General features: G+C 43.5%; 1 protein-coding gene across 2 annotated transcripts in view; it reads right to left on the bottom strand.

Moving 5' to 3' along the window:
- TANC2 (tetratricopeptide repeat, ankyrin repeat and coiled-coil containing 2) overlaps nt 1-17,322 on the bottom strand; it is a 287,584-nt gene that overhangs the window by 11,308 nt on the left and 258,954 nt on the right. For both annotated transcript variants that reach the window (XM_056863337.1, XM_056863338.1), the window contains 4 exons: nt 16,961-17,146; nt 16,161-16,254; nt 12,686-12,819; nt 5,423-5,546 (listed from right to left, as the gene is read on the bottom strand). In XM_056863337.1, coding sequence (XP_056719315.1) covers nt 5,423-5,546; nt 12,686-12,819; nt 16,161-16,254; nt 16,961-17,146 — 538 coding nt within the window. The remainder of the gene's footprint in view (nt 1-5,422; nt 5,547-12,685; nt 12,820-16,160; nt 16,255-16,960; nt 17,147-17,322) is intronic.

Raw genomic sequence — 17,322 nt, 5'->3', positions numbered from 1 at the left:
TCTGGACTTCACAAGAGGAACAGTGTCATCAGTGAGCCTGCTGTCCCTTGAAATAACAGGTTATGGTGTTTAGGTAAAGGTAGTCCCCTGTGCAAGCACCGGGTCATTCCTGACCCATGGAGAGACGTCACATCAGAACTCTTACTAGGCAGACTATGTTTATGGGGTGGTTTGCCAGTGCCTTCCCCAGTCATCTACGCTGGGTACTCATTTTACCGAACTTGGAAGTTCGGTAGGCTGTATCAACCTTGAGCCAGCTACCTGAAACCGACTTCCGTTGGGATCGAACTCAGGTTGTGAGCAGTACTGTAGCTTACCACTCTGCACCATGGGGCTCCAATGGTGTTTATTAATGAGTAAATCCTCCCACTACAAGCAAGCAGAGAGGGTGATCATGCCCTTGGTTCACTTTGCAGACTGTGACCCACCCTAGACAGCAGGTCTACTTGGAAGTGACTCAGAGACAATGGCTTCCACACCATGTCGAATGCCTACCTGCAGAGCAGAGCACAGGAACTGACTGGGACATAGGGATTGCAAGGTGAGAATGAAGACTGTCTAGGAGGTCTCTGCAGCATTAACCACCAGTCATCCGCAAGCCCAAATAACCCGTTTCAGATAAAGAAATTTTTATCTTAAAGAATATAGCATACAACTAAAACAGTGAATGAAAGCTCATCAGCAAAAGGCTGCAGCATCTGAGCAGAGAGAAAACACACTCCTCCTTCCCTAGGTCTAAACTTATTTCTATGATGTTAATGAGGAAGATAAAAACATCATAATGGTTCCAGGTTTGTTGTTCAGGCTCTGTACATTTCAGATCACCTTTTTCTCCCCCTGACTCTTCAGACACCCATGAACTCTCTTTACATGCTCCTTGTGTTGTTTCCAACAAGTCTCATCTGGAAGAATGATCCCCCCCCCGCCATTTTAAAGGGAGCCCCTCTCCTCACCACAACCACCCCCAAAATAAACATGGCCACAGTAACTTCACCAGGGAGAGAAGAGCAGACTCTAGACCCGTTGGGTGACTTTGAGGGTTGATGGTCTCCACTGCACACAGTTCATGCCCTTAACCTTGAGCTGCCTTCATTATCATACCAAACGGCTTTACTGCTGCAAACTCTGCAGCCTGTAATTCGGAAGGTGTTGAGAAAATGGGCAAGGAGGAAGAAAACTAGCTCTTTCTTTTGACCAGATGACCTGTAAAGGCAGTTTGAGCTTAGCCACTGAGCATTCACAGAGTAAACCTAAATTCTCGAAGCAAAGTAGAAAATCTTACATAGATTCCTGGGTGACATCACAAACCAGAGATGTTTCAAATCCAGGTCTGAACCTGGATTCATTTCCTGGACCCCACGCGATACTCCTCCCCAGCTGTCTTTAACAAGCAAATATGGGCTTTGTACCAAAGGGGAACAAAGCCTTAGAAGCAAAACCTGTATATAATCCAAATGTCAAGTAACACCGACACACCCCATAAATCCCTTCACAGCTTCGAAAAACCTTTCTGTGTATTACTAAGAAAACATATTTTACTAACGCCAAAATTCAAAACCTTTGTAAGAGGAGCAGGTGACCATGGAGGTAATCAGTGAAGGAAATGGAGTTTTTCTTAATAATGATCCTGAGTCTGATTAAGGACTGAACAAAGTGAGTTTATTCAGAAATCACAAACTTGGTAAATGACTGAGAGACAGGCTTATTTCTAACTAGGGTCAATAACTAACAGGGCAACACGCGGCCTGTTGCTCCTCTCTTTCACTGTAACTAAAAGGAAGAGGAGGGGTGCATTATGAGAACAAACAAGAACATAGGAAGAGAAGGGAGAAGGATCACAACCTTTCTATCTATCCAACTCTCACACTTGCTGCCCCCTGCTGATTTTCCTTTCTTTAGTCAGTCTTTGTGCACTAGACATTGTATTTCCAACACCCCTTCTCAAGGTCTAGCGTACAAAGTCTACAAGATTGAGGTTCTGGCATAGACCTTTAAACTTGTCTTTTGGGAGAGGCTTTGTAAGTATACCTGCAATCATTTTCTCTGTGCAGCAATATTTCAACTCGACAAGCCCTTCCTCTTGGATATTTCTTATTATGTCTTCCCATGTGGAAGGCTCAGTTCTAGCCAAATGCGAAAGTCTGTTTGGTGGAATCACTTTGGTTGTTCTGCCTGCCTGCCTGATGCTTGACTCTTTGGCTTCTGTAGCCCCTTCTGGCTCTTCATTTGTGTCAGGTTCATGGTCCATAATGTAGAATTTTGTTGTTTGTAGGTGCTGTTCTTCATCTTCCTTTGTCAGTGCTTGGTCACTCACATCTTCTTTCTTGCTTTCATCAACATAAACAGCATGGCAATTTTTTATTGTTTCAGTCTTTGGATTGAGGACCCGGTATCCTTTACTTCCTTGTGCATATCCCACAACAATTCCTTCTGCTCTCAGATCCATTTTGGACCTCTTTTCTTTAGGAACATAGCTGTAGGCTTTTGATCCAAAATCCTTAATGTAATTGGCATTGGGTTTGTATCCAAACCATAGCTCAAAAGGGGTACTGCTTGCACCTTTGGTAGGCAGTCTATTTTGCAAATAGGTAGCAGTATTTATTGCTTCTCCCCAAAATTTCTCAGGTAGTCTTGCTTCAAAAAGCATGCATCTGCTCATTTCAGTGAGAGAGCGATTCTTTCTCTCTGCCACAGCATTCATCTCTGGCGTGAAAGGCACTGTGACTTGATGCTGGATCCCCTGCTCAGACATGTAGTTCTTCATTTCATGTCCTACGTATTCACCTCCATTGTCAGTGCGTAGTATTAGTGGTTTTCTCTGGTATCTATTACTAACCAGTGCCACATACATTGTAAACTTTTCAAACACTTGACGTTTCTCTCTGATCAAGTAAGTCATGGTATACTTGGAGTATTCATCAATGAAGGTGAGAATATATCTGTTGCCACTAGGTGTCGCACTTTTCATTGGGCCACATAAGTCACTATGAACCAAGTCCAGTGGTTTTTTTGCTTCATTTTTCTCAGTTCTTTTGCCCTTGAAACTTGGTCATGTTGCCTTGTTTTTAATGCAGCATATATATTTTTCTTCAAAAGCACATTTTGTAAATTTAATGCCTTTTGTTAAGTCATTGCTTTGCAGCTGGTTTATTGCGTTTGCATCACGATGACCAAAACGTCAGTGCTAAGTTAATGAACAATCTCTGTGCTTGCAACTTTCCTTTGCATTGGCAAAGCTTGCTACCTGCTCGCATTTTTCTAGTACATACAGTCCATCTCTTTTCTTAGCTATTGCAATTATTTCTTTGTCCTTTTCAATAACACATTCTTTTCCAAAAGACACATTCATGCCTTTTTCAGTAAGAACACTCACAGAAATCAGGTTAGACTTCAAGGCTGGCACATAAAAACACTTTGTTATTAGGATTTCTTGAATTTCTTCATTTGGAAGTTTGCATCTCAAAAGTCCCTGACCCAATACCTGCTATTTCTACAGTCCTGCCATCAGCAACATGCAGTACCTCCCCTTTTTCTTCCTTTAATATTTCAAAGAAGTTTTTGTTTCCTGTCATGTGTGCAGTACATGCAGAATCTATATGCCATACTTGATTACTGGATTCTTTCTCTGCCAGCACAAAACATTTCTTTGGAGGTTTTGATTTCTCATATGAGAAATTCCCCTTTTCTTCTCCTTCTTTCTTGGAGAAATTATTTCCTTGTTTAAAGAAAGGACAATTTCTTTTAATATGTCCACACTTCCCACACTGATGGCATATGATTTCAGTTTTCTTTTTTAATTTTACAGCACTCATTGCATTCTCACAATCTTTCAGTTCACACCCCCTGTCTGAGTTCTTAAACTCCTTGTATCTATTATACTCTTCCAGCATACTTATTGCTTGACTCAAGGTTAAGTCTTTCTTCGTTTCAACTTGGTTTATAAAATTTTCATACTCTGGGCGCAGACTTATTAACAACAGTATTATCAAATCCTCATCAAGGAAGTCTTTTCCAGCTGCGCGGAGCTGCTGCACTAAATTCAGAAAATTGTCCAAATGTGCACGCAAGCTCTGATCATTTCTCATTCTGATGGAGAATAACTTTCTTTGCAAAAACATTCTACTTTTCAGAGAGGTATCTATAAAGTTTCTGAACTTCTTCCCAGATTTCTTTAGCTTTATCAAACTGAATCACCCTCAAAATGTCCGTCTTCCAAACCTTTGAACAGGACTCCTTTTGCTTTGTCATTATGCTCGTCCCATTTGCGTTGCTTTTCTCCCTCGGCATCTGCTGGTCTTGGATCCTTTATCGCACTCCAGTTTCCCAGCTCCATGAGGTAAGTCTGCATACGGGCTTTCCAGATTAAATAGTTCTGTTCATTCAGTCTTTCTATCACAGCAGCATGCTGATTATTGTAGGCGGCCATCTTGCCTTTCCTTTACTCAGAGATCAACCCACAACCATCCTCTGCTACCATGAAGGAAATGGAGTTTTTCTTAAGAATGATCCTGAGTCTGATTAAGGACTGAACAAAGTGAGTTTATTCAGAAATCACAAACTTGGTAAATGACTGAGAGACAGGCTTATTTCTAACTAGGGTCCATAACTAACAGGGCAACACGCGGCCTGTTGCTCCTCTCTTTCACTGTAACTAGAAGGAAGAGGAGGGGTGCATTATGGGAACAAGCAAGAACACAGGAAGAGAAGGGAGAAGGATCACAACCTTTCTATCTATCCAACTCTCACACTTGCTGCCCCCTGCTGATCTTCCTTTCTTTAATCAATCTTTGTGCACTAGACATTGTATTTCCAACAATCAGTTCCAGTGTGGCTGGTCTTGGCAACTGTTACAAACGTGTCTGGGTTTGTCAAGTACAGTTAAACTCTATTTGCTGATGAACATTCTGGGTTGGACCCAGAACAGACTTATGTTGATGGCTGAGGAGGGTGATTTTTGCCCCTCCCCCACTTCTGTGGCAGACTTTTGACCTCCCCACCCCCACCCCGCCAATGCTGTTCTTGGAAGTCATTTGAAGGGATGCTTTGGACTCCAGCAGAAGGGGGGGGGGGTCACACTCTGCCAATAGGAATCCTTTCTATCAGCATGGATTTTGCACCAGTCAATCTCACATATCAGATCTGAAATTAATAATTGGTCTGGGTAGGCCTGATTCTTTTTAGCAGAGCTCCCACCTTTTCTGCTCCATCAATTACTGAAAAAAATCCACTCCTGCAGTTAATCCACCTCTGTAATGTGTGTAGCATTCATATATAGTATTCTAAACTTTGATGCAATGAACAGACCTCGCATAGTTTCATCCATTCATACAATTAGTGGAAGTTAACTTTGAGAGTAATATTTGGTTTAATTCTGGCTTTACACAGAAATTCAGCAGTTTGGGGGCCAATTTCAAGAACTAACCTTGTGCCAATAAGAACTCCACGGTGCCCAAATGACCCTCTGAAGACGCCATCATCAAGGGTGTCCGACCTTGTTTATCAGCCATGTTTACATCTGCCCCATGAGTGAGCAAGAGATCTACAATCTGAAAGTACACACAGCAAGATGCTCTGTAAATAAATCATGTACAAGCCAAGAAGAACAGGTTGCCTACTTGTACCTGATGTTTTTCAAGTGTGTATTTTGGCAAGCACATCTAAGGCCTCCAGACTTGTGCAGGTCACCACTTGGAGTCTCCTTCAGCTCAGACTTTTGGGCACTGGCTCCACCCATCCTGAATCCAGGAATGCCAGTTACGTATCTAGAGGGCTGGAGCCACCCCCTCTACTTAGTTCTTCCCTAGATTGATGCAGCAGATTAAAGAAAGTAACTCTTGCAGGGGAAGATGGTGGGTTGTATGACTGCCCAAAGAACACGTTTATAAGTGAGCAACCTGATCTCCTTCTTCATGGTCTCCTTACAGTCATACTTATGGGAAAAGACCACACCTGAAAGAGGGGGCAGGTGAAGTTACCAGCACTGCTTTGCTCTGTTCTGGTGCTCACATCCACAGCACCATGCCTCTCATAATGTCAGAATAGAGTATCAGGCGAGGATTTGGAAGACTGAGGTTCAAATCACTACATTGCTAGGAAGCTCGCTGGGCCCATCACTCTCACTCAGCTTTACTTACCACACATGGTGGCTGTGAGAATAAAATGGAGGAAAAGAAGAACACAAATCTACGAGACAGACAGGTAGACCAAGATGAGCCTAGGTGGCTGCCCTGCAGAATTCTGGGAGTGGCCGGCCGCTGCTTCAGGCTCTAGAGATGGCAGCAGCATGGGCTGAGCATTCTTGGACTAATGCTGGAAGCGGTTTGCATGCTAGACTACAACACAGTTCACTTCAGATGTGATCCAGTATCTCAAGCATTGAGGGGAAACCCACTTTTTGTACTACTGTTCAACTGTAGTGCACAAATAAACTGGGTTCCTTTATGAAGGATGCAGTCCTGTCAATGCAGAAGCCAAGAGCCCTGCGGAATTGTCATAATATCATCTATATATCTAATTCCCACCTATGCCCCCTATCTGTAGATACTTAAATCCACAGACAGTGGGCACACTCACCCCAAACAGATGTTCCCACACCTAAAAAAAGGATATTGCGGAGCTTGAGAAAGTGCAGAAAAGAGCAACCAAAATAACCAGGGGACTAGAGCTACTGCCCTATGAGTAGAGGTTAAAACGCTTAGGGCTGTTAAGCTTGGAAAGAAGACGGCTGAGGGGAGACATGGTAGAAGTCTATAAAATTATGCATGGTATGGAGAAAGTGGACAGGGAGAAGCTTTTCTCCCTTTCTCACAACACTAGAAAGCGGTGGTCATCTGCTGAAGCTGGAGGATGAAAGATTCAAAACTGATAAAAGGAAGTATTTCTTTACCAACGCATGATTCAATTGTGGAACTCCCTGCCCCAGGATGTGGTGATGGCTGCCAACTTGGAAGGCTTTAAGAGGGGAGTGGACATGTTCATGGAGGAGAGGGGTATTCATGACTACTAGTCAAAATGGACACTAGTCATGATGCATGCCTATTCTCTCCAGGATCAGAGGAGCATGCCTATTATAATGGGTGCTTTGGGACATAGGCAGGATAATGCTGCTGCAGTTTGTTTGTGGGATTCCTGGAGGCACCTGGTTGGCAACTGTGTGAAAAGACTACTGGACTTGGTGGACCTTGGTCTGATCCAGCAGGGCCTTTCTTATGTTCCTATGTTCCCCAAAATGATAAAAGGATTGCCTGTAAGAAGCGAGAGCCCTTGGTGGCCATTCCTTGGCAACCATAACATTCTATGATTCTGAGTAAAAGACAGGATGGAGGGGGGCATGGTACTTTCCAGGTTGTTTTGGTCATTGAGGGAGGACTTACTGGGGCCAGGCCAGGTAGTAACCACTGGCAGGACTCACCTAGGCCTGGCTGCTTACTACAGATTAACAGCAGCTACCTTATGAAAGCCAGTGTGTTTTAGAGTAGGGTCTGGGAGACCCAGGTTCAAATTCCCATCTTGCTACAGAAGCTCGTTGGGTGATTTTGGGCCAGTCACATATTTTCAGCCTAACCTACCTCACAGGGTTGTGTTGAAGATAAAAAGGAGGAGAGGAGAATGAAGTACACTGCTTTGGTCCTTACTGTGGAGAAAGGCAGAGTATAAATGAAGTAGATAAATAAGAAATATAGCTGAAGATGGGTGGCAGATAATAAGTTGGTGAATGGCTGACAAGGAGAGAATGAGGCCGGGAGAGGGGAGAGGATATGGGGGATGCCAGGACGAAGACACAGGGGGAAGTGAGGTGCCCCCCCATGCAAGGGGGCCTGGCCCAGCAGCAGGCACCAGACAGCTGGGCCTCAGTTTCCCTTGGGCAGAGGCGGCTGGAGGTGGGTGGGAGGGGAAGCTGAAGGCGGAGGGGCGGAGGGAGGAACAAAGGAGAGAAGGAAGCAGGAACAAGGGGGGAGGTCGATGGGGCTTCAGGGCAGGGAAGGAGGAAATAGCGGAGTGGGGGGATGGGGCGCCTCCCACAATTCCTCACGGGTTCTCATATGTGTCTAATTCTGAATACAAATGTAATTTTTAATATTAAGACATTGTAAAGTTATGAGGCAAATGTGAGGTGATTATGCTTCTGTGAGGTAAGTAAAGCTACCAAGTCTGTCGGCCCCTCGGCGGGAGCCCCAGCAGCAGAGCCAGGTCCCTGGTCACTGTTACCAAGGGAGAGGTTTTCAGTGACTCTCATGTTCATATTTTCCAGTTTAAAATTAAATAGCTAGCAAGAAGTTCTTATAACCAAATCTATTTTACAAACTGATTACACATCATCATCAGTTATAGTACACTAAAGAATACATACGGGCAGATTCCATCTCGGAATTTGGAGCACCAATACCTTAAAAAGATAGACCATCATTCATAGAATTTGTTCACCACTAAATCTGACATTCGGGGAGCGTGTACACAGTATGAGTCTCTCATATTTATATGGGATGGAAGGAGTCAAAACCCATTACTCCAAATCAGTCAAGCTTAGGACTGGTCAGCGGGTGGGCAAGCTACCATTTACATTGCCTTGCAAGTAGAACCAACGAGTTGCAGAACCAGAGATCTATTGAGCATTAATTGGTTGAAGGATCTAGCCAAAGAGAATAAAAGGCCAGCCTCAGCCTAGTCAGGGAGAGTCTGAGAAGAGATTCGGGGTCTGCCAGTGAGTCTCTCAGGGAGACGAGGAGGATTCAGCCATCACCAGTGGAGGCAAGAAGAAAGCAGCCCGGGCACAGCTGTCTGAGGGAAGCAGCCGATGATCTGGGAACAGACAGGAAGACTGAAGCTGGAGAGAGGAGGAGGAGGAAACTGAGAGGGTGAGCTGAGGAAGGGGCAGCACTTTGGGGTCCTCATCTCCAGTGAGGAGCCCTGCTCGGGGGGAAATGAGCAGCTTTGTTCAAGTGCCGTCAGAAGGAGTACGTGCATAACAAATGCCCCGTCAAACATTCATATAATTCCTTCAACAATCATTTTCACATGCGGTTCTTGTTTTACATTGGCCACAGCAGTAGCAGTATAATTTACCAAGCCACTAAGGTGATTGTGTTTTCTATAAGTGCCTTTCCCCTAAACGTTAGCAGTGGAAAACAAGATCAGAAAAGAGTACACAAGATGCCAGTCTCCTATTCATGGCAGTGTGGCTGATAGGGATGAGACAAAAAACTAAAATACCACATTCCACCCAAATTAAAATAAACCTTGGGTAAGAATGCATTTACTTACATCATTTATATCCTGCCTTTCTCCCCAAAGCAGCTTACTTCACTGTCCTCTCCTCCATTTTATCCTCACTACAGCCCTTTGAGGTAGGTCAGGCTGAGTATATGCACAGGCACAAGCTCACCTAGTGAGCTTCCATGGCAGAGTGGGGACTTGACCCTGGGTCTACTGGATTCTAGTCCATTACAACACAATGGAGGACTCCTTTTCCTTCTTGACAAAGGAAGGTCCATGTAAAGGCAACCAAGCTCGCAGGCCGGTCTTGCAGGCAGAAGGACTACATTTACAGTCAAACGACGGACACTGCTTGCCATTTCATGAATTGCAAAACCTGCAGGTACAAATGCAGCCACTGTGCGGGTGGAGAGACTGGTGGGTGCATTTGAGCAAGACCCTTCATGAGCTGCTTAACTAAGGCTGAACACATAGAGGGCAGTGGCATCGGTCAGGTGGGTGCCGTGAGAAGATGTGTCAGTGGAAATAAAGGTGCAGCAATCTGAGATCGCTGCACATTACAATGGATCCCCAACCCTGCTGTGTAGCAAACAGAACTGCCTCAATTTCAAAGACCAGGTGTCAAGATAGGCGGAATCCATCTTGTCTTGCTTGTAATTTTCCACCAGAGGCCCAGCTGTCCCATCAGCAGACTGATTCAAGAACAGGTTCTCAAGCCTCCATTAATTAGTTTGTGTGTTACATCTGGGAAACTGAGATGAAAGGGATAACTTCGGTCATTCCTTGGGAACGCTGAATTAGCTCGCACTAGCTTGAAGCCTGTTGGTTGGTTGCTAAGGGTCACCTGTTTGCAGCCTGCTTCTCCATAAGTTTAGCTATTCAGAAGTTAGGACATTCCTTCTACTCCCCCTCCTTCTTGCCAGAGATGCTGCCAATTAGACTCAAGCTTTAAGTAACATCTATGCTATGCAAGAACCTTAGTGTTTAGCTAGGCAGATTTGTTGTTTTATTGTTGTGTCTTGCTACAAAACCGTAGCTTGTGTTTTTAAATCTTTTTCTAATTTTTCTATTCAATAAAGCTATTTCTGTTACTGGCCAAACACTGAAACTGCTTAGTTGTGTTACAGGAGAGACAGGGTCTCTGTCTCCATACCAGGAATGTGTTTTCTGGAGTTAAACAGCATGTCCAGGAAACTACTAGGTTCTGTGAGGCAACATCACTGTAGACTATTTTACCTCTCATCCTGAGAGAGGGGTTTGTCCACCTGGGGAAAACACCTGAAGATTCTGAGTGGATTTTAAAGGAGGACGGTCAGAAAGTGAATCTGTGTCCTGGGGATCGCTTGTTCAGTGACCAAAAAGGAGGTTTTCGTAGTCCTCTGAACCAGTGCCTCCGCTTTGGGGGTCTGGTGCAGGTAAGGATGAGTCCGTGGAATGGGCTGTTGATTTTGGGGTGCATTCTTAAGTGCCATTGGTCTCATTGATGAACACCCACTCCATCACACAGCAGATCTTTTATTCCTGCTTTACTTTCTGAGCTCACGGAGGTACAGCAAAGCCAAGGGTGAATTTTTAGGGCCACAGAACCTGCCATTCTCTTGCCACTGCAGTCTATGTCATGCCTAGAGGTATCAGTGTGCTGTTTTGTGAAGCGTAGCCTGTAATTCTCAAAAATTAGAACCGGATCCTTTTTACCTTGAGGAAGGAGACCCAAGAGGGAAATGATTCTTTCCCACAAAAATATCATGCCATACATAACATACATTTGCTGATCAAAAGTGAGAAAGCTGCTGCAGAACAGAACTTAGTGCCATGATATTATGCTTTGTACCTTTATCAATTGGGTCAAATTAGGGATGCCACAAATTTCTGAGCAGTAGAAATTGGTGAGGAGGAAAGGCCTGGCATGCTGGAACATTCTACAGGACATTCCAACATTTCCCCAAATTCTATGGTAAACCAGAGTTTTTGACGAAATGCTTGAGTGTCCCCGTGTCTCTTCCGTTTTAAACCAGAAGTGATGTAGGTGCTCTGGTGTGACACCAGCATGCCAGGCCCCACCCCCAATTGCTCCTGGAAAAGTATGGGCCTGGGCCACGTTTCACCCCAGGAAACTGAGAAGCGTATGTCCCTGCACCCTCATGTACAACCCACATCTCAGTGGGGGGTACATTCTCATGGGGTTGTCTCTGTACTGCCCTGGCAAGGTGACTGTACTTCAGCTGTTGCTGCGGGCAAGGAAGGCTTACTGCTTTCTTCATTGTGTTGCTGTGGCAAGCCCTCAGATGGTGCAGCAGGCACAGCCACTATTTGCAGACAGCTCCAAAGGAGATGCTCTGGATGAACCTGCTGACTTCATTTCACTTCTTTATTGGTCCATTTGGCAACATCACATCTGATCTCTGAAAAGTGATTGGTGGTGCTGGTGAGAAATGTGTCTTCAGTGGCACCACAAGTTCAACTGAAGTCTTCGTCTTGGATGAATCAAGTGACACCCAACATCTGTGTTTCTTGGCACTTACTTGCGTCTTCCTCTAAGTTCAGAGCCAGTCCTTGCTTTCCTCCACTTTGCTGGAGTAGGAAGTGGAGTGTGTTTGCAGGAGCACCCGTTTGGAGGCAGCCACCACCTCCGTCATGCTTGGCTTGGACTCTCCTAACATTTTGTGGAAACCCACCCCCCATGTTTTGTGACAGGACTGAGACCCTGTGCCAGCCATTATGTGATTGGTCCCCCCCCCAACCATGGCAGTCATTGCTGTGGCATTCACTAACAGAATTCCAAAAGTGCAACAAGGTTCAACAAGGTTGAGAACCCCTAGATTATATTATTGTTATGTCTCTGTTTTCATTTTTTAAATGATTTTCTTCTTTTTTCTCTCTTTAGTATTAATATTATATTATTATTGCTTATCGAAATGTATTAAATAAGGGGAAAGTATAACATTAAAATAATGACTTATAAGGATTAGAAAATATCAATACAAAGGAGATACTAGATATCTGTAGGGATAGAGGAAGTCGGTGGGGAAGTCAATTATAATTAATTATATTTAATACTGAAGACATACACCTAATAATTCTTTAATTTTTTATCGATTCAAAGATTGGTATATAGGATGTATTGTCAAATGAGATGTATAGCAATTATTGAAAAATAATAAAAAATATATTAAAAAAAAGAAGTAAAAACGACTTCCACAGACTGTCAGGAGAACAGCATCTCATCTACTTTAGCCCTCAGGCAGGTATCCATCTGTTTACAAAGATGAAACAGCAGCAACAAGACTCATCAAATGGCACGGCCGTCCCAGGATTTCTCTTCCCATTCTGTCAGCACCAGAGATGCTGCAGAAAGACACTGCTTCTGCATGATGTGAGCAAGTGGAAGCTGCCTTCTACTGAACCAGACCCTTGGTCTATCAAGGTCAGTGGCACAATCCAGGCCGAGTAGCTGCTCTGTCCTGTTCCTTACCTGCCAGTGGCCTTGTCTAACGGCGCTGAACAAAGGAACAACCCCGCGTCGGTTGGCCTGGGCTACGGCTGCTCCCTGCTCCAGAAGCAGACGACAGACATCCAGCTTGCCTCGTCCTGCTGCAGCAGTCAGAGCTGGAAGAGAGAAAAGGCTGATTGGAAGGAAGATTATGCAAAGGAAAGCATCTGCTTCATGACTCCAAATGGGGGCAACAATCTGGCATCAGCAGAGCTTGGAGCTGTGCACTGGCACAGACAATCTCTGCCTACAGGCTTACTCTCAACTTTGAAAAACAAAGGAAAGGAAAAAAATAAGGGGGTATTTGTTAGTAAACGACAAAGGGAACAGGCTTCAGGTTCGGTTTCCAAGACTTGCCCAAGAGGAAGTAATGCAGATCCTACATTATCTGTGTATTATCTTGAATATTCCAACATTTGATATTGATTTAAATTATGTACAGTACCTACCAAGGTACTATAACAAACTAAGATTGATTCTGCACTTTAAAACAAGGAAGATGCCGGATCTTATTAACAGGAATAAAAATACAATGAACAGTTACGGGATATGGATCCAAAGTGTGTTTAAAGACATATACTTTAATCAGAAGCAAAGTATTCATATCAAGGAGCAGGACGGATCTAAAAATGGAAGACTGAATCAAATAGGTCAAACTACAAATGCCACATCATCATCTCCTATAATACAAGAAAGTCCAAATGAGCTGAATTTGGCATCACTATCCCCATGGGAAGAGAACGTGTCGGACTCGTTTGGGAAATTATCTAAAATGGAACAAAGAATGGTACTGGATAGACTGAAGAGGACCACAATATTTAACTCCTCAAAGATTGACAAAGAGGACACGGAAGTTAGGATGCAACAATCAGGGCATAAAGATTGTGGGGAATTAAGGGCAGCAAACCATGGAGTTAGCCCTTTGGAACCAGAAATATCTATATAGGTAATATGGTTTACATCTGTAAAAATTAATTCATGTGTTTGCTGGGACACTGATAACACTATAGAAATGATCTTTCAAATCCAAGGTTGTAAATAAGGTCTTAACAAATAGGTTCCTAACTAAAGGCTTGCTAAAGTTATTATCAGTTAATGTAAATGGCTTAAATGAACCATGCAAACGGAAAACTCTTTTAACAGCTAGTTAAAGAAAAAGCAGATCTTATTTTTATACAAGAGACACACTTAAAAAGAAATCAAGAATGGTTGATGGGTAATTCTAAGCTAGGCAAATTATATACAGCTTCTTCTACACAGAAAAGCAAAGGTGTAGCCACTTATATTAAAACGCCATTGTTTATCATAAAACAGATTAAAAATCATTTAAGGTAGATTTCTGTTCATTAAGGGAGAACTGTTTGGGAAAAATATAACTTTAGGCAATATCTATGCTCCTAACCATCAACAGCAGCAATTTTATAATGATTTACATAACCAATTGATAGACTTTGTAGAGGGAGACTTAGTGCTAGGAGGGGACTTTAACAATGTAATGAATTTAGAAGAAGATAAAAGATCTAAAGAAAGTAGTAAGAACACTAAAAAAGGCAAACCTCCTTGGGTAAATTGATGTGTAACAGTACTGATTTATTTCAGCTCATTTATGTGTGGAGAGAACATAACCCTAAGGAGAAAGACTATACTTTTTTTCAAACTCTCATGAGTCTTATTCAAGGATAGATCATTTCTTGATTTCTAACTCAATCAAGAATAGGGTTAAGGAAGCAACTATAGGTAATATGGTTTATGCTGATCATGCCCCAATTTACTTAAGCCTAACTACGGATAATAGGAAACATCGCTCTTGGATATTAAATAAAGAACTCTTAAATAATCAAAAAGTAAAAGGGAAATTAGAAAAGGATCTCCAAATCTATTTTGAAATAAATAAACAACCAGAAAGCTCTGCTTTAAGTATCTGGGAAGCCGCTAAAGCATATTTTAGGGATCTGGCGATAAGTGAATCAGCCTACAGAGACCGCTACAGAGAACTCGGTGGTAATGTAATTTTCCAGACACAGAACCATTTGGCAATAACAGTCTTCTGTCATCTTCTATGGAGGCTTCAGGAAAAGTCAGGACATTCCTAGAGGCAATCTTTCTACAGTTCTGCTTCCTATCCTGAGCTGTAAGCAAAGCTCCTAAATACAGGATGTCAGCAGAGGTACCTTCAAGAATTCCCCATCTATCCCATAAAAGAAGGCTCCTAGTTTCTGTGCAGAGGCTGTTTTATTATGCTTAGTGGAATCCCACAATGTATATCGCAAACAAAAGTACATGCTGCACAAATTACACTAACTTAATATTTCACCGCCCTGACCTGGATGGCCCAGGCTAGCCTGACCTCGTCAGATCTCAGAAGCTAAGCAGGGTCAGCCCTGGTTAGTATTTGGATGGGAGACCACCAAGGAAGTCCAGGGTTGCTGTGCAGAGGAAGGCACTGGCAAACTACCTCTGTTAGTCTCTTGCCATGAAAATCCCCAAAAGGGGTCGCCATAAGTCGGCTGTGACTTGACGGCACTTTACACACACAATATTTCACCAGAACGCCTCCCCCAAATTTAAACAAGTGTCTGCTGTACAGGAGCAGCTGTGCACATGGCCAGCCAGGCAAGAGCATTAGACATCAGACAGCCCATACACCCATTGGAGTTCTACCCTTCCGATGCTTTGGGTTGCAGAGGGGCTTTTCCCCCCAGGGCCAAGGCTGAACTTTCAGACCCACTAAGTCAGGATGTGCAGTTGCCTAGTGCTGTTCTGCTAAGATGCACAATATTTAGGTTTAGCTAGTTGGGTGGGCAACATCTGACACACTGCTGACTCCCTGACACAACTCCTCATTCCAGCATTATTACTCTCGTTAACATTGGAAATGGGAGTCCTGTTGGGGATATCAGCAGCTAGGAAGCAGGGAGCCCCCCACCCGCACCCAAGCTAAGAGTCAGACCTTCAGCATTTACATTTTAAAGGGGCATTACATGTTAAAGCGGCCAGGTCTACCCACATACAAAGCAATGCCCCTTTAAAATTTAAAATAATAAAGTTCAACTCTCACCAGTGAGGAGGGAATTTCCCCTTAGTCTGCCTTCCTTCCTCCATTTTAATTCTGTGTGGGGAAGGGCAAGCTCATTTCATTAAATATTGGGAGTATTCCCAGTATTTCCAGAATGATTTTCTGGTACCATGACAATACTCCTGATATTTAACGATGATAAGCTTGCCCTTCCTGATCTCCCAATACAGAATTAAAATAATATTTTTTTACCTGCACACCTTTACTGACTATGGAATCTTTCACTTCCTAGAACAAACTGTGACAAGACACTCAGCGCCCTGGGAAAAGAAGAAATTGGAAGCTGTATTGGATCTCCTGAAGGCCAGCCAACAGCATTCCATATAGCAAAGAGGTATTCACAGCCTTGGAAGGGAGATACACACAATCTACAGAATTTACCTGTCTCTCCCCAAAGACTGTCAAAGCTGTTGATTTGTGCGCGCTCTACCTCCTCCTCATCTTTTTCTGGAAGATCAAGCAAGTAGGAGACAATCTAAAAGCAAAGAAACGTGTCAGTTCAGAAACCAATCCACATGCTAGAAATATGCTGCTGACATTTGAAACAAGAGTTGCTCTGAACAAGAGGGGAGAAACAGTCAACAAATTCCCTATTATTCCAAACACAATAGTTATTTTATCTCGCGTTGCAAGGAATGCATGCACACCTTTTTGTTTTTGGAAACAATTGTGCAAAATAAGCTTTTATAAATCATAGGATATGAGCGTACACAAATAGTATGATGAAAGTCTCAGATACAACATTATTAACTCAAGCAATCAATTCTCCCTTGAAAAAATCACTGCGATAAAATCTATGTCGAATCTAATCTTCCAAAGTGTAAAATTCAGTCTTCTAATGTGTTGAATCTAATCTTCTGCTTTCAGCTTTCCAGCCTACACACATTCAACAAGAACTGAGAGGTGCCCAATACTTGTTAGCCATCGATATGTAGCCACGTAGTCAAGAAAGTGAAGTTCTATTGTATGGACAGAGAGAGTTACCGAGTGACCCCTGTGAATTAGGGAGGTGGCTGCTACCCTCGGGTGGATTCTGTACACACGTCTTCCACTGTATCATACTGGACCTCATAAGGAGAGAAAGACCAGTTCAGTGACTCCATGCCTCTAAGTCTAAAGCCCCCTTTTGTTGTTCAGAGTTTTGCTTTTTAATGTGGCTTAGGCCATGAGCGGCAACGTACCTCGGCATATCCCATGCTGGCAGCTGCAATGAGGGCCTGCTGGATGGCCTGGCTCTTCTTGAACACCCCCTGCTGCTGCCCAGGCATTGCCCAGTCACACTGAATCAAGAACTTGACAACCTCCAGGTGGCCTCGGAGAGCTGCATGTACCAGGGCACACTGGCCATTCTTATCCAAGTGATCCACCTTTGCAAAGACAGGAAAAAAAATACCCAATACAGCTAAAACTGACTGCTTTCATTATGATCCTTGTTCTCATAACATTGCTGCATTCATCCATCCACCATGTTTCTCTGGGCAAGACACAGCCCACCCATGGTGGATTTTACTGATGTCCTCTTCCTTATGCCCACAGTAAATTG

This window comes from Euleptes europaea, chromosome 18 (assembly GCF_029931775.1).
Source record: "Euleptes europaea isolate rEulEur1 chromosome 18, rEulEur1.hap1, whole genome shotgun sequence".
NCBI lineage: Eukaryota > Metazoa > Chordata > Lepidosauria > Squamata > Sphaerodactylidae > Euleptes > Euleptes europaea.
The sequence above is the reverse complement of the archived record's forward strand: the minus strand, read 5'-3'. Positions and strand labels throughout refer to the sequence as shown.